Below are 22,631 nucleotides of genomic sequence, written 5' to 3'. Positions count from 1 at the left end.
GCCGAATCCAACACGCCGACATATTCGTCCAGTTTGCGTTTCAACTCCTCAATGCGGTCCCATTTCCGCTTGGCTTTGAGAGTTTTCACGTAGAAAGTCGGTCAAGTCCCGGTGCAACTTCGATCTTTTTCAGCTCTTTCTGCATGTCCACTGCTGACTCGATACATATTTTTTGGTCAACTCAGTAAAATCAACCCCGCTCTGGAGAAGCGGGAACTTTGGAGCATTTGATAATGAGTCCTGCAAAGATTTGCTGCACTCAACCAGGTATTGAGTGCTATGCTGTAGCTCGTCAGCCCTGGCCGTTGTGCCACCTTCCCGGAATTGTTTGTAGATCTCGTAAGCTTTCCATGAAGCGTCAACAACCTGAATGGCGTTGCACGCCAGCCCGAAGGCGGCCAGCGCTTCCATCTCTCGGGCGTGGGCCCCCTAAAAACACTCAGCCTTATCCGCGAGAGGCGCTTCAGCAATAACAGCCGAGAAAGCTCAATGGCTCAGAGACCCTTGTAGGCTCGAAGGTGATTGGTTACGCAATGGAGGGACGGACACGACAAGAGACAGAATTCACAGCAATCGAAGAGAGACGGGTGATAGACGAAATCCGAGTTATGAACATGCGGCCGAGGTGAAGTGGAGGTTGCCACGTCAAACAACCACCATCGTGGGCCGCCTCTGCCACATCCCGAATTGGGGAAAGACCGTAAGCGCCTAGCCAAAGCATGCCGACGATCAAATTATCAACGGCAGAACTGCAGTCGGACCATTAGAGATACGTGCCGTACACCGTCCTCCTGCGCTGCATAACATCCTTCCATGCTTCGGTCTCAAAGGCTCGATCCGCATAAGCCCGCACTCGGGGATTACCCTCGAACATCGCTCCTCTTCCAACATCCAACAGACGAGCAATCAACGGTACAACATGCGCGTCTAGAGCCGTCGCCTCGGGAGTACCAAAGATCCACAAGAAGCCACCATGGTCCGAACCTTTCGTGTTGGTCTCCGTAGCCCCCAACAGCGCTTCGATCTTCGACAGGAACGAAAGCGCTTTCTGTTTCTGAACCACGACCGCCTCTGTGGTGAGGGCCGGAGCCCGCGTCGCGCGAATCCTGTCCACAGACCATAAGTACTTGTCTCGCCGGGCCTCTCATGAACTTACACCTCGAGCTTCAACTCCAGAGCCTTGCGGTATCGTTCCGAAATGTCTGAGCGGGCAAGGACCTTTTGCACGGAGTTCTCCATGTCAACGGCACGGTGAGGCTTGTCGGTATATGTCAAGGAGAAATAGTTGATATCGTGGAGCTCACTGAGAAGCGATGTAATCTGTGAGGCAAGATGGGGAGGACACAGAGTGGGAAAATATTCGGCGAGGAAATACGTGATGTCCACACTCTCGCTGAGCGGCGTCTTCAAGCGTTGAGGATTCGAGCTCGTCAAGACTGGAACCTGTCCACCCGGTTCAGCTCGGTTCGTCGTGTGTCGACACGACGTACTGTCCCTTTGGGATTGACTTTACATAGGTAAGATTCCGCCAGTTGTCCTCCGTGCTGGATATCAATTGGCTGCTCGTTGATCCTGATGCGCCCATCTTGAAGATGTTGAATGACTGCAACCGTGTACCGGACCATTATCGAGCAGATAGAGTAGTCATTGTAGAAGAGTGTGTACTCTTCGGCCATGTCTGCCATGAGATAGTGGTCTTACCTCGACTGTCACTGCCCTGCTAATTACGAGATTTTTCAGAGTTGGGGAACAAGATCTCCCAAGGTTTACTTCCACTGGATAGACCTCTTAGCCTCTCGGCGCAGAAAAGGAGATGACGAACGGCAAGAAGCGAAGCAATTTGAATCTCCATTCCAGACTAAATGCATTTATTCCACATCCGGGGTAAAATCGGCTGCCGCTTACTTCAGCCTCGCGCTCGGACTTGAGTCAACGTGCGAGGTTCCAATCAGACGGATTACCAACATGGCGAGACGAAGGGACGGAATGACGGCAAAGTCGGGTAGCGAAGGAGAGGGTAGATTACATCCCAGGAGCGAGTGACTCGTGGGTCAACAGAGAAGAAGCACTGGAATTCCAAGGTTGTCGGGCTGAATCCTGATATTTCGGTATCTATCCAAGGCTGATATCTACCAACATGAGCACCCTTGTCATCCCGCCTTTTCGAACCTCTCTAGCAGGACATAGACACGTAAATCGACAACAACCTAGACAACTTCGGACTCAGCCCACGGCTTTTCCTTTCTTTTTTTTTTTTCTTTTTTTCTCTTTTCCGGGGATGTTTTTTGGGGGGAGGGAGGTGGCGGTGCAAAAGCTCACAAGCCCGTCCCCTGTGCCACATATCTCTGCATACCGGTGAAAGCCGGATTTTGCATGCTGAAATCCGATCCACCAGAGGTATATGGAAGAGGGGACCTTCTTCGAAGTGATATCATGGCGGGGTGGCCTCCAGCGAATCTCGACTGAATGATCTGCTCATGGGAGACATGCATTGAGAGCAAAATCATGTGTTGACGTACACAGTCGAGTCCGCCGAAAGCAGCAAGCCGGATCTCACTTCGAAGGTGAACTCATTCGTGTTGAAGCCAGGCCCTCTCATCCTGCCGTCTCGCCGAAGTCACGGCTTTCGACTTTCTCCGAAGATCAGCGAAGAGACAATGACTGCGGCTGAAATGCGGAGTTCCCGGGACGACAAAAGGAGAGGGCTGGACTGCAACAGCCAATGAGGGCCTCAACATCCAAGCACACATCAACAGCATTCCATGAGATATCCCTCGAGACCATAGCTCAACAACAAAAGAAGTCCGGGTTGGAAGAGCCTACACAACATCATCCAAAAAGGATCAAGGGGGCTCCAAAACCAACGTGGGTCCGAACATCCCGTGCAAGACCTGCTTCGTCCTCGAGATACCACTCACGATTCCCCTCTTGAAAGAGAGAAACGAAGGGTATATAGATCGAAAGGACTTATAATTCCACTCCATCACGCAACTCCGGCTGCGATAAAATGGCACAGTGTCCAATCGCAACACCGAAAGCCTTGCTTGACACCTTGCCACAGAGTGACAGGGCGCGACAGCCACTGTAGGGACCTAGGGCTATCGGAAGGTCGGTGGAGAAGGGAGCAGGGTGCTTCTCAACCAGAGGAAGAGAGAACCACGCTGTGCCACCGGAGAAGGGGCAGGGAAGGAACTCGAGTCCCTCGGTGCTGGCCTTGAGGAATTCATCTTCGTTGTGGCCTTCAAGTAAAAGCCCGGGCATGTCTGTCTTCTTCTTTTTCGACATCGCGTCCGGGCGGGTGTTGAGCCATAACAAAGAAGAGGTCCTCCATAAAGCATGTCAACATTCAACATCACACACACATTACCAATGCCACCCGTTTGGCTTTGTTTCTCACTCCTATGATTTTAATCGGAATTCCATCGTTTCTCCACAAATGTCGGTTCACTCTCCGCTGTATGGCAATCCTGGAGAGGTTTGTCCAGTTAAATCTGGTATGAATGTTCAATATGCTCAAGATGGGGCGTAGATATCTCGGTTATGCGGGGAGTCGTTTGCGATCACGACGATTCAAAAACTCAATTCAACCTTTTCAATCTCACTCCCCATGCCAGACACTTCGTTCCTTGGTGTCAATCTGTGACTGCTGTGTCTCTTGATATGCTCGACGTCCAGAAAACCCTAGCTTTGAATCTTGATAGTCCTCCTCACGCGTTTCCGGCTTTTCAGGTGGCGTGTACTTTGGTGCAGGTGACATTGGGTGGGAATCGTTGAAATTGGTCAATGGGATATCCGCAAATCCAGTATACCGCCCTTGGTTGTCTGATCGAAATCCACGGTTTGTTGCGATATTCGAAGGAGATACTGGGGTACCGCCTTCGCCACGGACCTTATCCCGTCGACGCCAGAGCGTCGATGCTCGAATGACACCCATGAGCACGACCAAGACCCAGACAAGCAGGATAACAGTTGAAATGATCGCTTCCGTCCGGATGGTATTTTTTAGTGCACCAATGAATCGTGCGACAGCCTCGGAAATCTTGTCACTTGCAGTGTCCCCTGGACTCGCGAGAAAAGAGTCAGAGGGATTGCTGGAGTCCGCCAGACTGGCTACGGCGCCTAAACTGAAGGTATCATTCGAAAGCAACGGAAAGTCGATGTGCGCGTTGTCATGAACCCAGGTTAAGCCTTTCTCAATGCCCTGGATCTTGAGCAAGACAAGACAGTTGAGAACTTCCATAATTGGGTTGTACAACACTGTGCCGCCGAATGTGGTGTTGAGGACTTTTGTTGTCTCGTCCACAAATGCGTTGAGTGTGTCGTTGATCGCAGTTGTGGACGTATTCACCCAACCGAGCATATTTTGATTGATATCTTTGCTCGTGGCGGCAATGGCTGCGTTGGTTCCAATAGCCCACTGTTCAGAAGCGTTATTGAGTTGCGCAACCACCTTGTCAGAAAAGGCGCCGACTTGGTTCGTGAGGTCCGGAACTTCCTTTTCTAGGGCATGGAGCAGGATGGCTTGGCAGGCACAGGAGAACAGGCCTGCTATGGCGAGGGCGAGCACAAACAATGCAGCCTCAGAGGTAGCGTATGCAACGACCCAGCGAACGAGGTCTTTTTTGCGCCGGGACTGGAATATGTTGGAAAGCTTGATTCCAGCGGTCGACGTATAGGGGCGGCTGACCAAGTAGACCACGTCCAACGGGTCACGGGCGTCAGAATTGACCAACTGACTACGCTCTTGCATTTTTTGCCATCGCTTGATTTCGCGCCACGCCATTGGGATCATCGCGAGGATTGCCAGGGTAAGCAGCACGCCAATGAAGACTCTGCGGGCCAGAGCAGCCAAATTGACCAGCCCATCAAAGAAGTCATTGATCCCATCATTGTCGCTGCAGAAGGTAAGTTGCTCTTTCTGCGGTACTGGGAACAATGATCGGTTGAAGGTATAATTGCCCACATATTCGTTCATGAGCTGTTTGACTTCTTCGAAGGGAAGGCGGATGATGCTTTCAGTGAAATTCTTGACCTGGGCGAAAGTGGGGATCGAGTTGTTGAGTTTCTGAAGATCGGCGTCCAGGTTCGCTGGTAGTTTGAGATTCTTCAAAGAATTCATTTCGGAAGTAAGATTGAGAGGAGGTGGTTGGTCGACGGTTTGGCCGAAAGCAATAAAGCTCTCGAGTTTGCCGATGAAACTGTTGTAGGCATCCTCAAAAGTTTTGACAGCGCCCGACAAGTCGTTTCCGAGATTCTGAGTGAGTTTATTGAGACCACCTTGGGCCGAGTCGAGGGCTCCGATGACGGAATGCAGGCTTCCACTGACGGCGAATGTGATTAGACAGAGGTAGGTGTTGGTCATCATGCCGATCACGAAGACCACAATCTCTTCCACTGCCGTGACACTCATAGTCGTCATCTGAATCAGGCCATTGACCGACTTCTCGATACCGGTAGCCGCCACTTCATTCACGCCCTGAGACATATAATGAGGCATAGAGGCCATGGCGGAACCCATCGATTCTACGTCGGAGCAGGCAGAAAGTGCCTCGCGTCTTGCAGAGCCCAGGTTGTCGTCGATTCCAGAGATTGCGATAAGGGTGCGAGCGAGGACAAGTAGGAGGAGAATGGTCCATCGATTGAGCCATATCTGTGACAAACGAGCCCGGAGGCCAAGGTAGGGTGTGATGGATGGTGCAGTGTGTGGTAGCGTCCGAGGTGGGCCTTGGTTGGAGTAGTAGTCTCGTATCTCATGGCTGCCGGCAGGCATGGATGGAGGAGCGCCAGCCGCGAAGACTGACGGGGCAGACATGGCGCAGAAATCGACAGGAAATTATCTAATTTTGGAGTTCAAGTAAGTATCTTGATTGCCTTCAAGGGTCGTTTTGATGAGTGAAAGTAGTTGATTTTGCAGGATCAGCAAAAGAAACAGACAGAACCAAGATGGTGGTGGTACAAGTGACAAAGCGGGTTAATCGACAAAGGCAGTCATCAAGACTCGGCAGAGTGAATGCTATTTATGACACAAACAAAGGAGATTCGTGACATGAAAGAAAGCGGAGAAAGCCAACAATCGAGAGGGAAGTGAATGGGGGACTGTAGACAAAGAACAATGAGAGACGGGGGGGACAATAAGAACAATAAGGCTCAATAAAACTAGAGCAGGATTCTGCCGGTACGTACCGCTTTTCCCATCGACCTCGACGCCATGTTGCAGACGCAACACCAACAATGTTCCAAGAGGCTCTTCTGAACATCCAGACACAGATTGTGAGTGTTTCAAAAGAGTTGTCGCATGTGGTGGTGCAGGAATATCAGCTGGTGGCGATGTTTCCAAACAAAAAAGTTGGCGCAGAGTCCAGAAATAGCGCCACCAGGCTGAAGAAGCGCCCACCAACCATCTCGTCCTTGCTGCTCCCACGTCCGACACGCGCTCTCACGTGGAAGTCGAAGATGAAACAAGATCGCACGGGAATGAGATGGCACAGTGGATTCATCTTCAGATTGCCTCGCCATCACCCCAGCGGCCACCACAACCCCGTTCGCTCTGCTAGGACCCGTCGCGGGCGTGACGCAACTCAGGAACACCCATTGCCGCTGAGGACGTGATCAGTTGTAGACGGACAGATGCAGCGCCGGACGGGAAGTGGTGCGAGGCTGGGAAGGGAGACACCACGAAGCAATCCGATATCCCCCAATGGTGCCTACCAGAAGAAAAGCGCCGATGGTGAGGTGAGGCAGCAAGTAGGGTTTTTAAAGGATCGTCCAAGATTCGGCGCCAATGCCCACGGGATCGGCATCTTGTTTTATTGCTGTGGCGTTGGGCGGGGGACATACGAGAAACAGGCTATGATGTCATTCATGCTTCAGCCTACCAAGTACCTTGTAGGCGGCTTTGGTCACCTTGCTATTTACGTCCTAGCGTCTTTCGCATCTGTCATCATCCCGTGATCAGCTACCATCTCGCATACCTTTCCCGAGTTGTGAGTACGCGAGGCTGTCCACCATAATCGAGCACTCAGTACAGTCGCACTATCTGCGGTGTTTACACAGGGTAAGCGAGGATGCAACCTCCGGCTGGTACTTAAAATTGGTCGATCAACACTGCGAAGCGGCGAATGTCACTAGCACGCCCACGTCTTTCTCTTTAGCATGGGCGGTCATCATCTTGTCTTGCTCGTTGTCTTGCGAAGAGACAAGTCCAACCAACCCCAATCTCTGCCGACGAGGACGCATCGTTCCATAATGCAGCTGGCACAGAGATCTGTAGACTGCGGATACGTGAATTTGGTTGAGTTGCAAGTACGAACGACGGTCAGGAGCGAAAGAAGGCGTATCACACCGACAGAGACGTGTGTAAGTGTACAGCGATTTCATGCGAAGCCAGATTCTGCAAGGTCGAACGTTGGTTTTCGGAGCAGGTCACAGCATGTGCGAAAGTTGGCCAAGACAGCATGGCGAGCACTCATCAGACGTCGAAGAGGCGAGAGCATGGTCGTCGAGGAGTTTAGAGGTCATCCAACAACGGCGTCAAAATTCCACAGTCACGAGCCAGGTCACGGTCGGTCCACTCAACGCGTCTTATCGTTGCTCACCTTGACCTTGGCCACCTTGTTGTTGAGCCGCCATGGCTGCATACCACATCTGAAGGTAGTTCTGGTACCCACCATATGCAGCATATGGGTCGGCCGCCCCGGCAGCTGGAGGAGGTGCAACCCCTTGAGCGGCGCCAGCGGCAGCGGGAGGATAAGTGGGCTGTTGTCCTGGGTATCTGTCCATATAGTCGTCGCGACTTTCACGTTCACGAGCTTGTGTTCGGGCACGCTGATATGCGTTAGTGAAGATGTATCGGCAAGAATCATCCATTAGTGACAGCTTACCACAACATCAACTTTCTCCATGATGGCACGTTTAGCAGCATCGATGGCGTGTCGACTGCCAATCAAACCAATTTCGCGTTCGATGTCTCGTCCAGCAGCGGGCGAGACGTTGATCTTGCACCCTGTTTGATTCTGCATATCACGAATAGACTCACCCCCTGGATGGAAATTAGTGCCATGCACACGATGAATAGATGACTTAAAACTATACCTTTGCCGATGATCATACCCACTGCCTCGCCGGGCACGACAATGCTGTCATTGAGCTTGCCTTGCGAGTCCTCCCGCTCACGGTGGAGATCTTTAATGCTGATGCCCTTTTGATCACTCTCCACAATCTCCAGGATCAGATCTCTTGCGTATTGCTGAGCCGACGCGCTGCCGATCAAGTTGACGGGTCGCATGCCATTCACACTCTTGTTCTCTCCGACAATATTTACATGGCACCCGCTTCGATCTTGCAGGTCTCGAATGGTTTCCCCTCCTCGACCAATAATCAAGCCCACTGTTCGGTCAGGAACCATCATTTGAAGGCTATCACCCTCTTTGGTGCTTGCGACTTTGGTTTGGCTGGTGCGTGACTTGTCTTGCCCTCTCTTTACAACTTCATTGTCGTCAATGATCCTAAAAATTTCGGCTTTGGCAGCTGTACGCGCTGCTCGGCTGCCAGATATCCTGCAGTGTCGTTGCGGACCCGGCACTTCGGGGCCATCCATAAACTGGACGCGGGCGCCTGTGGTGTTTTCAACTCGGCGTAGATTTTCTCCAGAACGGCCAATGATAAGCCCAACCACACCTTTGTCTAGGGGCAGTATTTCCGAGTCGCCTTCGCCTCCGCGGTCAAGGCCGGGTGATCGATCGTCCCTATATCGCCCAGGAGAATAACGCCCACCTCTCGGAGAAAGTGAACGGTCTCTATTGTATCCACGGTCGGTCCCGCGTCGTTCGTCCCTGTAGGGATTGTAGGCATCGCGATAACCTTCCCGGCGCGGAGGAGATCGGGATGGTGACCTCGAGCGGCGGTATGTCCTGCTTCCGGTACGAAGATCGGATGTGTTAATGGGCGCTATACGGCAACAGTCAACGAGCGCCTCAAATGCCGAGGCGACTTCACGTACGTCTACCTGGTTCATAAGAGAGACCTTTCTCAGCAGCTATCCCGCGAGCTTTGGCAATGGCATCGGCAATGCTGACAGAGCCCGAGCTGACTGGTTTTATGTTGGTCAGGTCAACGCTCCCAGAGTGGATGGGCTGAGGTAGACCATAGGGCGGTGCACTGCCTGGAGGAGTGGCATACTGAGGCGGAGGATAAGGAGCACCTGGAACAGGTGGAGGGGGAGCGGCTTGAGGTGTGCCCCCTTGCCTCTGCGCCGCCAGTGCGGCGAGGATGTTGCTGAGATCTGCCATCAATTGTGAATGAGCCTAGAAAGAGCGACACAAGCAGGTCGCGGCAACACGAGAATAGGTAAAGAATAGAGTATGGAGTTGGAGAAGAAAATGCTGTAGAAGTGGGTGATGGGGACAATGAGTTCCAGGTTAGAAAATCCCAGGCGTTAAAGCCGCATTCGGCGCAGGTGGGACATCAGGATTTGTTCAAATCACGTGTATCTGCTCGCCGTAAAATGATTAGACCATGTTTGCCCCAAACTGGTAGAGCGGACGAGCATCCCTTTTCCAACGTCCTTCCAACATTATGCGGCCAACCCAGTACGCTTTCCTTTTATCCAGCACGAATTATTCCTTACACGCAACTAGGAACCGTTGTTCACTTTAATCTGCTCGGTGTCTCCAGTATGGCTCTGTGCCTGGCCAATCCAGCAGCTTCCTGGTGCTTTTGCGAGAACGGCGACAAGCAACGAAAACTGGTGCTCCGATGTAGGTTGAAAGAGCCTATATACTGGTGAAGGGCGGGAAACTCTGCCAAATTGTATCAGCAATACCCAGTCTGAGGAATCGATCTCACCAGCCTTATCCTGGTTTCCCGAATAGACATATATAGCACAACACGCAGCCTTGTGATGACCTGGGACACCCGTGTGAACATGGCAATGTTTCTGGTGGGAAATGTAGAGCACGTGCTCATTTGTGCCGGTACTCTTTCACGCATGCCATTTTCCTGCTGCTGCTGTCGACTGCGACGAATCTTCTTCACAAATTGACCTCGCAACTCCTCACCACCTGGCTCAGAAACCACCTCTCAGTGGAACAACTGCAGATTCAAGCTCTTTGCAAAAAAGTCCACGTTCAGTCACCGTCTTGTAAGAATGTCAAGCGCGTAAGCAAAGCCCCTTAAAGTCATGATAGGATGCTCGCTGATAAGTGCTTCCAACCGACAGTTCAGACAACGAGCCCGTGGGACAGATATATACCCAACAACAAAGCCTCGACCACTCAAAAACATACGTCTCCCACACTTCCTCGTCGCTAAAAGACTCAAAAGTGCTATGGCCCTCCGATGGGTCTCGTATCCACACGATCGCCCTGCAAGACGAGGAATTGATAGCTGTAACTCACGTGCTTGGACCCTTTTTCAAAGGCAGGCATGCCGAAGGGGTTCTTGCTGGCTTTTGCCAAAAAATATGCCTCTTGTTGAATACCGATACCAGAGCCCTTGGTATTGGTAGTGTCATTGCGGAGCAGCTTTTCAAATGTTTCGACGGCCAGGGATCATTTGCGCGAGAAATGATGCCAGTGGGGATTCAAGGTGTTCAGGAGTTGAATTGGACCACCCAGAATGAGCAACTGGCTCCTCTTCGACAGGAGTATCAGAAGAGGATGAAAGAGGATCGCAGACCATTGACTCCGTTCTCCATGACAGACTCAAATGGAAACGAGCTGCTACTTGCTGGGCTCCAAGAGGAGACCCTTATCATCGTGGACAAGACCATGCTGTCAGCTGGTCTTGTCAAGTACACCCATCACACATTTGACATAGGCTGCTTGGATCGGGCCAAATGTTCGTGGCAGTTGTTTGTCAAAGTCACGCATCGAGACTTTTTGCGTTCCTGTTTTCGGACAAGTCAGGCTCCAGTCGTGAGTGTCGAAAGTCTTTCGGGCAAGCGAATCGTTCAGACTGACTCTTTGCAGAAAGACATGGCTGTAGCCATCATGACGGCGATGCGGATCTTCTCCGAAGCCCGGCGTTTTGTACATCATCCAAAGCGAACAGAAGCAGCCGTTCTTATCGAAACGATTAGGCGGGGGGAGTTTTACATGAATTCAACCGTTATTGATGAACAGACTGCTGTGACTCCTGAAACGCTCCCCCCTAGTGATGGCGACGGCTCGGCAGCGAGAGATGGCAGTGTATGCGGTCTTTCTGCCGGCCCCGATTCTCTTTCACACGCAGACAGCTCTCAGTCAGGACCATCCCAATCTTCATCTCCCCCATCGTCTGCCTCTTCTTCAAACATCATGGATGACCCGTTGAATCAAGACACCGTGGTGGATGTGCAGGGCGTCCCCACAAAGAAGCGCAAGAAGACGACGAAGGCCAAAAAGAAACCCACAAAAACAACAGCCCGAATCCAGACCATGTCAAATGAGGGAGAACAGCATTCAGCGGACAAAGAATGCTCTGGAGCTGCGGACAAGATGGCGGCCATCACAATTTCTGGATCACCCTCCATTCCATCACCAGCCTCGGCTCCCCCGCCGCCTGCTGTTCAGTCTGGCGGAGGAAATTCCGCAAAGAGTACAAGCGCATCACTGTCCGGGGAGTTGAAGCAGAAGGGCAAAGCAAAGAAACCCGGTAAGACTCCTGCAGCCAAGGAGCTGGAGCAAGATCTTGATGATGCTGTTTCTCAAAATTCAAGTGATTCTGATCGGACGGTTACTCGAGCAGAGTTATCGAGCAGCGATGCTATCGCCACCAGCTCTTCTAGCAAAGGTCAACAGGTCAAGCAACATGGGGAAGGGACTGAGAAGGACAAGGGACAAACCAAAAAGAAGGATGTTGAGAATCCCAAGACGACTTCTCACACCCAGGCAATCAGTTCCACACGAGAAGGCACAAAGCCGTGGAATGTACGGAATGTACGCCCTCTCTCCCCTGTACCCTTTGGTTGCTCCCTGACTAACTTCCTGCAGCACGGCCAGCCTGGCGATGAAGAGCCTCACCCTCCCGCTGAATTCAAATTCGATAGCTTCGATCCACGTCTGAGATGTTTGAAACCTGACTGCCGTAAGATGACGAGTTGCTGGGGTAAGTTCTCTTTCTGATCTTATGCAGCAGAATTGGATCTACAGCCGCGCAAGATTTGCTAACGTTCAGACGGATTTTAGACAGCGCCGTGGTCATCTGCCCTGCCTGTGGCACCGACAGCTTCACCCGCTACTGCAGAAAGCAGCACCTGTATGGTGACCTCCAGCGCCATTGGGTCATGGAATGTGGGAGGAACACGATCGCGGGACCAATCGATCGAGACACGATTCGCGCCAGACAACTCCCCCAACGACCATATGTTCGTGGCCAATACCATAACATTGTCGAGCGTCACAGACAGGCGGTCTACCGCGCAATGGAAGACGCAGATTACTTCATCTTCAAAGACATCGAGATGCTCGACGAGAGCATTGTGCAACCGACACAACAACAATGGAATTCGGTGCGTGGCACTGGCGAGGTGGCACTGCAAATCATCTTCCCCGATGACATGACGCCGCAATCCGACAAGCAGCTTTTCAACTACCACATCCAGCGCATTTTGTCGGTCGGCAAGCCGCTGGCCGGGGACAGCTGTATGAGGGCCTTGGAGATGATCCGTTCGGCACTGGTCATGTCGGGGAGCTGGACTGAGGAGGCATTGACCTACCTGTGCATCCAATTGACAGGTGAATGGGGTGACTTCAAGGTGCCAGAGCGCTTTTACAACGTGGAGGAGGTGAACACAATGTGGCAAATGCATTATCTACTGCCCATGGCGTGAACTGCTAGCGGGTGGACGAGAGATGATAGTTTCGTGACGGCGAGTTGGGTGGGAGTAGACATAGACACACAGAGAGAGATTGGGATAGAAGGTGTAGATGAAGATGAAAATGGCGCCCAAGTCACCCATCGTACGAACCTGTTGCGTCTTGTCGCCCTCCTCCGAACCATCTTGCCATCTTTGTTTAGGTCCATAGCCACCGTCGTCTCTGCTACGGCCTTTCGCGATGTTGATTCTGTTGTGCATTGCGGGCCCTCTTCTCTTGATGGATTGGCTCAAGGCATAAGCATTGGCGGGGGCTCTATCGTCTAAGCAGTTGTCTGGTCATCTGGATCACGCCCTGTACTGGAGGCCAGGGCAGAAAAGTGCCGTAAGTTAGTAGCTTTGATATCGGAGCTCGCCGCTCGCACATCCCCTCGAGAAGGAAGGAGGGGGCGAGGACCGCAAGGTGAGCGGCCTAGCAAGCCAGGTCGACTTGGTCTACTCCGAATGTACATTTCCACTGCGTTCATTCGCTCTAGGACAGGATTCCATCTCACAATACCGATCAACGTCAGCCACCAGCAGCTTTTCTTACGAGATTGCAATGGTCCCCCGCTGATTCGCGCATTCTCGCCCATCGCGTCCCATTGCCTATCAATACTCCGTGCCATGAAACAAATTGCTTCTGCTCTGGTCAGAAGCTTCAGGCCGTTGCCGATAAGGGCCTGGTAGTCTCGAAGGTGTCTGTCTGTTCGGCCTCCTCAGCTTCATTTCTTCGTCGGACAGACTCCCTACGACTTTGATCCTGTCCCTGTATCCTCTGTCTTCGTTTACCTCACAGCATTAAAAAAACCCAGACTTGGAATGCTAACTTGACAGAACTACTTCCTCTTTGTTTCCCTTTCCTCTCTTCCCAGTATCCCGCCAGCCCCGCATATTCAAGATGGCTCCTGGAGTCCTCGAGCCAGCAGCGACTGCTGAAAAGGTGGTTTCCCTCGCCTCCCTCGCCGAAAGCTACGATGATACACTCCGCTTCTATCTCAATGGGACAAAGATCGAGCTGGACTCGGTGGATCCAGAAATCACACTATTGGAATATTTAAGAGGCGTCGGTCTGACGGGAACAAAGCTGGGCTGCGCAGAAGGTGGTTGCGGCGCCTGCACCGTCGTCGTGTCGCAATTGAATCCCACCACGAACAAGATATACCATGCGTCGGTCAATGCCTGTCTAGCTCCTCTGGCCAGCATTGACGGCAAGCATGTCATCACCATCGAGGGAATCGGCAGCTCGAAAAGCCCACACCCCGCACAACAACGAATCGCCATGGCTAGTGGGAGCCAGTGCGGATTCTGCACGCCAGGAATAGTCATGAGCTTGTATGCTTTGCTCAGAAACTCCGGCCCTGAGCCATCCGAAGTGGAAATTGAGGAGAACTTTGACGGAAACCTGTGTCGTTGCACGGGTTACAGGCCCATACTCGACGCCGCTCAGAGTTTCAACAAGGTGTGTGGCAAATCAATTGCAAATGGTGGTTCCGGCTGTTGCATGGAGAACGGCGGCTCGTGCAATGGCGCCCCTAATGGTGAGACGAATGGCGCGGACGGTACAGTGGAGAAGAAGTTCACCCCTCCATCTTTCATCCATTACGATAAGGCGACAGAATTAATATACCCTCCGGCTCTAAAAAAGCACGAGTTCAAGCCGCTGGCTTTCGGCAACAAGAGGAAGAAATGGTATAGGCCTGTGACTCTCCAACAGTTGCTTGAAATCAAGAATGCCCATCCCGGCGCCAAGTTGATTGGTGGCAGCACAGAAACCCAGATTGAAATCAAGTTCAAAGCCGCGCAGTATTCGGTGTCAGTGTACGTGGGGGATATTGCGGAACTTCGACAGTACTCTTTCTACGATGACTATCTTGAAATTGGAGGCAATGTTGCCTTGACGGATTTGGAGAACATATGTGATGAAGCTGTCAAGCATTATGGACCGACCAAAGCTCAACCATTCGAAGCTATCAAGAAAGCCATCAGGTATTTTGCCGGTCGGCAAATTCGCAATGTTGGCACTCCCGCAGGGAATCTGGCCACGGCGTCACCTATTTCCGATCTCAATCCAGTTTTTGTCGCAACAAACTCGACACTAATTGCCAAGTCTCTCAATAAGACTACAGAAATTCCGATGTCGAGCTTCTTCAAGAGCTACAGGGTGACAGCGTTGCCTGCAGACGCTGTCATCGCGGCAATGAGGATTCCTCTTACCGCTGAAAAAGGCGAGTATGTCAGATCTTATAAGCAATCGAAGAGGAAAGACGATGATATCGCCATTGTCAATGCTTGTCTTCGAGTTGCGCTGGACGATGACTACAAAGTGAAGAATGCGAACTTGGTATATGGAGGCATGGCTCCCATAACAATCGAGGCCAAGCAGGCTTCTGAATATATCGTAGGCAAGACATTTACGAATCCTCAGACGCTTGAAGGAGTGATGAACGCATTGGAGCATGACTTCAACCTTCAATTTGGTGTGCCAGGAGGCATGGCCTGGTACCGAAAATCATTAGCGCTAGGGTTCTTCTATCGCTTCTACCAGGATGTCCTGCTCAACATCGAGGAATCTAGCAAAGAGGCCGACAAAGAAGCTATCGAGGAGATCGAAAGGGAAATCTCTACTGGCCAAAAGGATCATGATGCTTCCGTTGCTTACTCGCAGAAAATTCTCGGGAAGGAACATCCCCACATGGCCGCGCTGAAACAATGCACTGGCGAAGCCCAATATACGGACGATATTCCAGTACAAATGAACGAACTTATAGGCTGTCTGGTTTTGTCAACCAAAGCGCATGCCAAGTTGATCGGTGTCGATCCCAACCCTGCCCTTCAGCTTCCGGGCGTGGTCGCTTGGGTGGACAGACATGACTTTCCAGATCCAAAAGCGAACTGGTGGGGTGCTCCTGTTTGCGATGAAGTTTTCTTTGCAGAAGACGAAGTCTTTACAGCTGGCCAACCTATCGGCATGATCCTGGCGAACACTTCCCAGGAAGCTGCTGCCGGTGCACGTGCCGTGCTCGTCCAGTATGAAGAGCTACCGGCCATATATACCATCGAAGAGGCGATAGAGAATCAAAGCTTTTATGAGCACTACAGACATATCCGCAGAGGTGACGTTGAAAAGGCCTTCGGAGAGTGCGACTACGTGTTCGAAGGCACGTCGAGGATGGGCGGTCAGGAGCATTTCTATCTGGAAACTCAGGCTGCTTTGGCAATTCCCAAGCCAGAAGACGGGGAGATGGAAATTTGGAGTAGTACACAGAACCCATCTGAAACACAGGCGTACATTGCAAAGGCTCTCGGTGTTCAATCAAATAAGATTGTCTCCAGGGTCAAACGTCTTGGTGGTGGATTTGGCGGCAAAGAGACTCGATCTGTTCAACTCTCCACCATCTGCGCCGTTGCAGCAAACAAAGTCAAGCGACCGGTTAGATGCATGCTCAATAGGGACGAGGATATTATGACCTCTGGGCAGAGACACCCTTTCCTGGGCATTTGGAAGGTCGGAGTCAACAAGGACGGCAAAATACAGGCACTCAAAGCCAATATCTTCAACAATGCCGGCTGGTCTCAAGATCTGTCTGCTGCCGTTGTTGATCGAGCGTTATCGCATGTCGACGGGTGCTATAACATCCCCAATGTCGATGTGGACGGACGTCTCTGCAGGACAAATACCGTCTCCAATAGTGCTTTTCGTGGCTTTGGTGGCCCTCAAGGCATGTTTATTGCGGAATCATACATGGAGGAAATTGCAGACCATCTGAAGATCCCCGTCGACAAGCTCAGAGAAATCAATTTCTATAAAGATGGCGAAAAAACACACTTCAACCAAGCGCTCGAAGATTGGCATGTGCCTTTGATGTACAAGCAGATTAAAGAGTCGGCAGACTACGACGCACGCCGCAAAGCGGTCGATGAATTCAACGCCTCACACAAATGGCAAAAGAAGGGGCTGGCCATTATCCCCACAAAATTCGGCATTTCCTTCACCGCTCTCTTCCTTAATCAAGCTGGTGCCCTAGTCCACATCTATCATGACGGTTCCGTCCTTGTCGCCCACGGGGGTACCGAAATGGGCCAAGGGCTGCACACCAAGATCTGCATGATCGTGGCCGAAGCACTCCAGGTACCTCTCACAGACGTGCACATCTCAGAAACCGCGACAAACACTGTCGCCAACGCCTCGAGCACGGCGGCATCCGCTTCGTCAGACCTGAATGGTTACGCAGCATACAACGCCTGCATGCAGATCAACGAGCGCCTCGCACCATACCGAGAAAATTTTGGGCCTGCTGCGCCGATGAAACAGCTAGCTCATGCTGCCTACTTTGACCGGGTCAATCTCTCGGCGCAGGGCTTCTATAAGACCCCCGAGATCGGATATGTTTGGGGACCGAACCCTTCTGACCCAAGCCAGGAGAATACGGGCAAGATGTTCTTCTACTTCACGCAAGGTGTAACTGCGAGTGAAGTCCTTATTGATACATTAACCGGGGATTGGACCTGCCTGCGCTCAGACATCAAAATGGACGTCGGGCGGAGCATTAACCCGGCAATCGACTACGGGCAGATCGAAGGCGCATACGTCCAAGGCCAAGGCCTTTTCACCACCGAAGAATCCCTTTGGCACAGGGCGAGCGGGCAAATCTTCACCCGCGGACCGGGCGCGTACAAGATACCTGGATTCAGAGATATTCCCCAAATCATGAACGTTTCTCTGCTGAAAGACGTTGAATGGAAAAATCTCCGCACGATCCAGCGCTCGCGGGGCGTAGGGGAGCCGCCCCTATTCATGGGAAGTGCAGTCTTCTTCGCAATAAGAGATGCCCTTAAGGCCGCGAGGAAACAGTATGGCGAGGAAGGTGTGCTGAGCTTGAGGAGTCCTGCCACGCCCGAGAGGATCCGGATTTCTTGTGCAGACCCGATTCTGAAGAGGTGCATGGTCGAGCCAAGGGAGGGTGAGAAGAGTTTTTTCATCTCGATTTGAGACGAATCGGCTTTCCCGGCCTACAGCTGCAGATTTTGAGAACAAACGAGGCTGGGTTCCGAATTGTGTGTGGTTTGAAAAGGAATATTCCATGCCGTCCCGTGGTCCATATACGAGGTTGGCAAATGATTTGCGTTAATGTCAGACCATCGCTGTCCCCGAAGCGTCATAATACATAGTAGATACCTAGCTAGCGCTCTGTCATTCATTTCCTTTCATGATAGAGTCTGTATCTCTTCATCATGTTCATCTAGCCACTAGACACATCTAAAGCTCCTGATTTTATAACAGGCAAACGTTTCAGAATCAAATAGGCCGTCTAAGTTCGCACCATTTTGTATCAGAAAGCAATATCCCAATAGAAAACCAGCGCCTGATGAGTTTTTTGCACTTATTATGTAAGATCAATTCCAGCAGCCAATTTCAAGAAGTACAGGCGTCAGGCCGAGAAGCAAAAGTCGACGGGACATCCACGACGAGTCACACGCTCTTCTTTGTCTTTGCTTTTGGCTGCTGCAGCCCTGTGCCAAATATCGAGGTATGGGCTTCTGTGGCCGGCGGGGAGATATCAGGCGCAGTTCCCGGCGACGAGTGGAACACCTCGTTCGTTCCGAAAGTCACCGCCTTACCTTTCCTCTTGGCCTTTTCCTTATTTTTATGCAATTCTCTCCTCTTCGCAGAGGGCTCGTCCTGCAAGCTTAGGATCAAGTCACTGTCCCCCCTATCCTCGCTGCTGAAAGAGCCGTCGCCTCTCGCAAACAGTGGGACAGGCTTGTCTAGCTTGCCCCCTCTCATCTGCTCTTTCTCGCCGTTTTCAACACGCAAAAAGCCTTCTCCTCGAATGATCCCGTTCATCATTCCATCATCCAGGAGGCTTTTCTCCGCCTTGACGAGCTCGGAGTTACTCATTTGTCGACGTCGCTTGAGAATTTTCTCCTCCAGAGTGCCTTTCAAAACCAATGTCTCAACATAAACCGGACGTGTCTGCCCGATTCGATGCGCACGCTTGATAGCTTGCGATTCAACATCGGGCTGCCAGATGGGAGACACAATAAAAATGCGGCTGGCGGCCGCAACATGCAGACCATGAGAGGCCTGTTTGAGATCCATGAGGAGAACCCGGAACACTTCCGACTGGTTGAAAGTAGCGAGATATACTGCTCGGCGTGTCACCGAGAGTGTGTTTGCATATATCAGGAATTTGACGGACAGCAGTTCAAGAGCTTCGGCGATCCAGAAGGCTATGTTGTTCGAGTCGTAGAAGATAACGATCTTCTCAATTGGCTGTAGTGACAGGATACGTGTGCAAAGGTAGTTGAGCTTTGCGGAAGTAAACCCGACGATTCGCGATTTGGCCAATGACGCTGGAAGGACGCGACTGTTGGTCGGGAAAAGTCGCTTTGGTGGTGAAAGGGGAAGCCCCGGGGCACCATCTCTTATCGAAGAGCGGACAGGAGACGAGGTAGCGGATTGATTTTTGACCTTGGGTTCTTCTGTTGTGCCTGCTGTGAGAGGCTTCTTTCCGTTTGCACTTGAGTGGACCTTGGCTCTGGCATCTTGTTCTTCCATGGCTCGTTTTCGTGCTGCAGACATCGCTCGAAGTCCCGCCCCAACAAGTCCCATTCCGGGGTCACCAGGATCTCTATTGTGCAGAACATGCTGCTGTGCTTCTCGAGCTTCGACGGTTCCGAGGAGGAGGGGGTCGGAATTCTCCCCATTTAACGCCCAGGCTGCTGCAGCCTCTTCGGGGAAGTCTTCAATATAAACGCCTATCTCATGGTAGAAAGAGAAAGCGCACCAACCTGAGTCACCCAAGGCTCGTTCGCCGTTCATTTTTGCCTCGGTTAGAAGTGCACCGTCTTCGTCAGAGATTAGGTCAAGGTGCTCATCCAAGTATTTGTCACAGACTTTCAAGGTCTCAGTTACCTCGTTCTCAGTAAATCCGACCCAGTGGAAGCTGGATCGGCGAAGATTGCTAATCAGCTCATCGAGGGATTTGCGGTTATTTGGATGAAACATATAATCCTCGTCTGCCCTCTCCGAAGTCACAGCATTGGAAGTCAAGACCAGTCTGAAAAGGTTCATACTGAGCTTGTCGTAGTAGCTCGGCTCAAGATAGACTGTCGTGTTGTGCAAAGGAGGAAGGACGAGATCGACATCAATGTCCTCAATCCGATGGCGGATGATTAGCGACTGCAGAATCACTCGCAGTGCTGGCGCGGAACGACGCTTGCCAGAGGTATCGAAAGTTGAGAGATACCTTTTCCAGTCGGCATGGTCGGCGCCTTTCTGGTTTGCCCAGGGTTGCACCTTGAGAAATTTGACAACGATGGCGCGTAACCGTTCCATATCTTTGAGCTCTTCCGTCTCAGAATCCCTAGCTTTTCTTCGTTCTAGTGCCATTTCGATGGAGTGTTTGCGGAAAGTCTCCGTGTCGCTGTTGGTTTCGTTGAGCGCAAGATTGACCTCAACCCCGTGAAGCGAGTGAGACGGTGTGCCGGAGACTATCCAACGGCGTTCAATGGACATTTTGTCCAGCATCGTCATTGCATGTGTTCGATAGCTGGAGCCTGCGAAGCTATGTCCCTCGTCGCAGATTACCCGCAGCCATCGCACTTCGGTCAGCTGAGACCGAAATTTCTCCTGGCCTTTGAAGCGCCTGCCTTGGTTGAGATCATCATCCCTGTATTCTTGCTCAAAACGTACTTTAGTGATCAGAACAATGTCATATTTCATCAACTCCTTCCAATGTGGTATTTCTTTCGTTGTAGAGTCCAAGACCAACAAATCAAGCGCATTTGCTTGAGTGTGCTTTTTTATCTCATGTTGCCATTGAACGAGAAGATTGGGCGGAACAATCACTAACGTCGAACATGCAGGGCGCAGCACTCGAGTATCTTCTCTTTGCTTGCCTCTTCGGTTCGGCGTAGTCGGATGGAAGATGGGCTCGGCATACTCGCCATTGTACTTGGCCAGAGCTTCAGTGCACCGATCAAAATGGTATCCCTCCTTTCCGAGATTCGAAAAATGGGCTTTCCAGGGCACGCCGGTTTGTTTGATCGTCTTTGCGGCCAGGTCAAGCAAGCTTGGTGTCCGTTCATTAAGCTTCCAAGAAGTGGCGTTCAATCTACCCTCTGGAATAGTAGGATAATGTCCCCTGGTTGCCAGGATCAAAGCAATGCATATAAGTGTCTTGCCATATCCCATAGTTTCCGCGAGAATGCCACCGCGACATTGACTATAGAGATGAGGGTGCCGGAGAAGGACACCTTCATGGAGATCGAGATAGAATTCTGTGCCATTAAGATCTCGAAAGCTCGGCTTCCGTGGGTCGAAAGATTTAGAAGGATTTACCTCCCTTCGGAGCATGGTGGCCACCGACCGCTTTTGGTAGGGATACAATGAAGTTTTGAGACCGCCAATGTTGTCCTCGAAGACATCACACATTGAATGCTGATTGTGCAGACAAGATCCTGCATCGTCGAGGCAAGTCTGAGGAGAGGACAGAGTGTTGAAGATGTAAAAGAGCGATTCTTCCTGAGAGGCATCTGGTTCCCTATAGGTTTGCAAAGGCGACGTCGGGTCGTAATTGCCATCCCAAGCCTCGAGAGAAATGTCGATGAAGCTAGTGATGAATTTCAGGACCTTTCTAAGATCCTTGATCGAGCCTCGAGTGCTTCGATTGACATCTTCTGGTAGTGCGTAGACTCTCAAGGATGCGGAATCCGGGTATCTGGTATGTTGAAGAAAAGAAGTCTTGATCCATGAACGTTTCTCGCCTAGTGTCAACAGAGGATGCTGGTGCGTGACTTCTCCGCCGGGGCCAACCATTCGCCAACCACCATTGCGACCCTGTTCAGAGTATCTGACAAGTCGGATAGATCCAAGCGCGATATAGTCCTCCACCAATGTTGGTGACTCCGAACGAAATTGTTCACTTGGGTTGCAAATTGAATCTGTAGTTTGGGTGGTAGATAGGGATCCCGCCATACCATTCTGAGACTTGTGCGTAGCGTCAGCTCAATGCAAACCGGAGTAAGGTGTAGACGCCAGTGAGTGAGTGTACCTGGAGATCCAGCTCAACGGGAAGAACTGCGTGTGAGTTTTCAGTTGCAAAGCAGCCATCGGTGCTCGCAGGGCCGACGAAGAACTGATCAGTATCAAAAGGTTGATCTTCATCGTCTTCATGAATTTGATGGGAAAGTGAATGTGGATCTGACTTGGACATCATATTGAGGTGCAACTCAGCTCGCCAGGTCTTCATGACTAGTTGATGACAGGAGAGGAATTCCTGGTGAGGTGGATGGAAATAACGATTTAGTGGGAGGACCTATTTTTTTGTCTGACGGGAGTTCCGCGAATATTGGGCCCCCAACCCCCACATAAATAGATTGTCAGACGCGCAATTTTTCCCAGGAAGGCTGAACTATTAGGTATCAATCCACTGTAGCCTAATCAAGGGGGCCAGCCCACTCGATACCTGGGATACATCTGGCAAGGCTGCATTTTTAGGGTCTTACCCATCAACGGAACTACTAGACCAAATAACGGAAACGAGTGGTACCCATCATACTTCGTTTGACTATTCGGGACAGCTCACTACACGCCTCTGACATAAAACTTCCCACTCTTAGCTGAAACCTCATAGCCTCGAGGTTGATCGTCCAACCGGAGTGGTAGACTTTGATGGAGGAGATAAGGAAGAGCGAGGTCATGAAGCAGGCGAAAGAGGCACACCCGCTCTCCCTCGAAACATCTCTCAAGGAACTGGCCGAGGACCATCGGGAAAGACAAGCCGGTCGCTCA

At 51.4% G+C, this 22,631-nt stretch overlaps 6 protein-coding genes across 6 annotated transcripts; 2 read left to right on the top strand and 4 right to left on the bottom strand.

Annotated features, from left to right (window-relative positions):
- Window positions 1-763: 763 nt before the first annotated feature.
- On the bottom strand, window positions 764-1,676 carry A1O5_11234 (uncharacterized protein; the record flags this gene model as incomplete). Its single annotated transcript, XM_007751807.1, has 3 exons — window positions 764-1,106; window positions 1,157-1,443; window positions 1,491-1,676. 3 exons carry the CDS (start codon window positions 1,674-1,676, stop codon window positions 764-766), a joined length of 816 nt encoding a protein of 271 aa, XP_007749997.1.
- A 1,922-nt stretch (window positions 1,677-3,598) lies between these two features.
- A1O5_11233 (uncharacterized protein) lies at window positions 3,599-5,812 on the bottom strand (the record flags this gene model as incomplete). Its single annotated transcript, XM_007751806.1, has 1 exon — window positions 3,599-5,812. One exon carries the CDS (start codon window positions 5,810-5,812, stop codon window positions 3,599-3,601), a length of 2,214 nt encoding a protein of 737 aa, XP_007749996.1.
- A 1,769-nt stretch (window positions 5,813-7,581) lies between these two features.
- Window positions 7,582-9,287, bottom strand: A1O5_11232 (uncharacterized protein; the record flags this gene model as incomplete). The annotated part of the gene is made up of 4 exons (XM_007751805.1): window positions 7,582-7,824; window positions 7,881-8,038; window positions 8,092-8,946; window positions 8,999-9,287. 4 exons carry the CDS (start codon window positions 9,285-9,287, stop codon window positions 7,582-7,584), a joined length of 1,545 nt encoding a protein of 514 aa, XP_007749995.1.
- A 1,278-nt stretch (window positions 9,288-10,565) lies between these two features.
- A1O5_11231 (uncharacterized protein) lies at window positions 10,566-12,808 on the top strand (the record flags this gene model as incomplete). Its single annotated transcript, XM_007751804.1, has 3 exons — window positions 10,566-11,906; window positions 11,970-12,084; window positions 12,165-12,808. The coding sequence occupies 3 exons, from the start codon at window positions 10,566-10,568 to the stop codon at window positions 12,806-12,808; spliced, it is 2,100 nt and encodes a 699-aa protein (XP_007749994.1).
- A 925-nt stretch (window positions 12,809-13,733) lies between these two features.
- On the top strand, window positions 13,734-17,825 carry A1O5_11230 (xanthine dehydrogenase; the record flags this gene model as incomplete). The annotated part of the gene is made up of 1 exon (XM_007751803.1): window positions 13,734-17,825. One exon carries the CDS (start codon window positions 13,734-13,736, stop codon window positions 17,823-17,825), a length of 4,092 nt encoding a protein of 1,363 aa, XP_007749993.1.
- A 480-nt stretch (window positions 17,826-18,305) lies between these two features.
- Window positions 18,306-21,815, bottom strand: A1O5_11229 (uncharacterized protein; the record flags this gene model as incomplete). The annotated part of the gene is made up of 1 exon (XM_007751802.1): window positions 18,306-21,815. One exon carries the CDS (start codon window positions 21,813-21,815, stop codon window positions 18,306-18,308), a length of 3,510 nt encoding a protein of 1,169 aa, XP_007749992.1.
- Window positions 21,816-22,631: the final 816 nt, after the last annotated feature.

This window comes from Cladophialophora psammophila (genome assembly GCF_000585535.1).
Source record: "Cladophialophora psammophila CBS 110553 chromosome Unknown aczJe-supercont1.24, whole genome shotgun sequence".
Lineage (NCBI taxonomy): Eukaryota > Fungi > Ascomycota > Eurotiomycetes > Chaetothyriales > Herpotrichiellaceae > Cladophialophora > Cladophialophora psammophila.
Note: the sequence above shows the minus strand (reverse complement) of the source record. Positions and strands in the feature narration are given on the sequence as shown.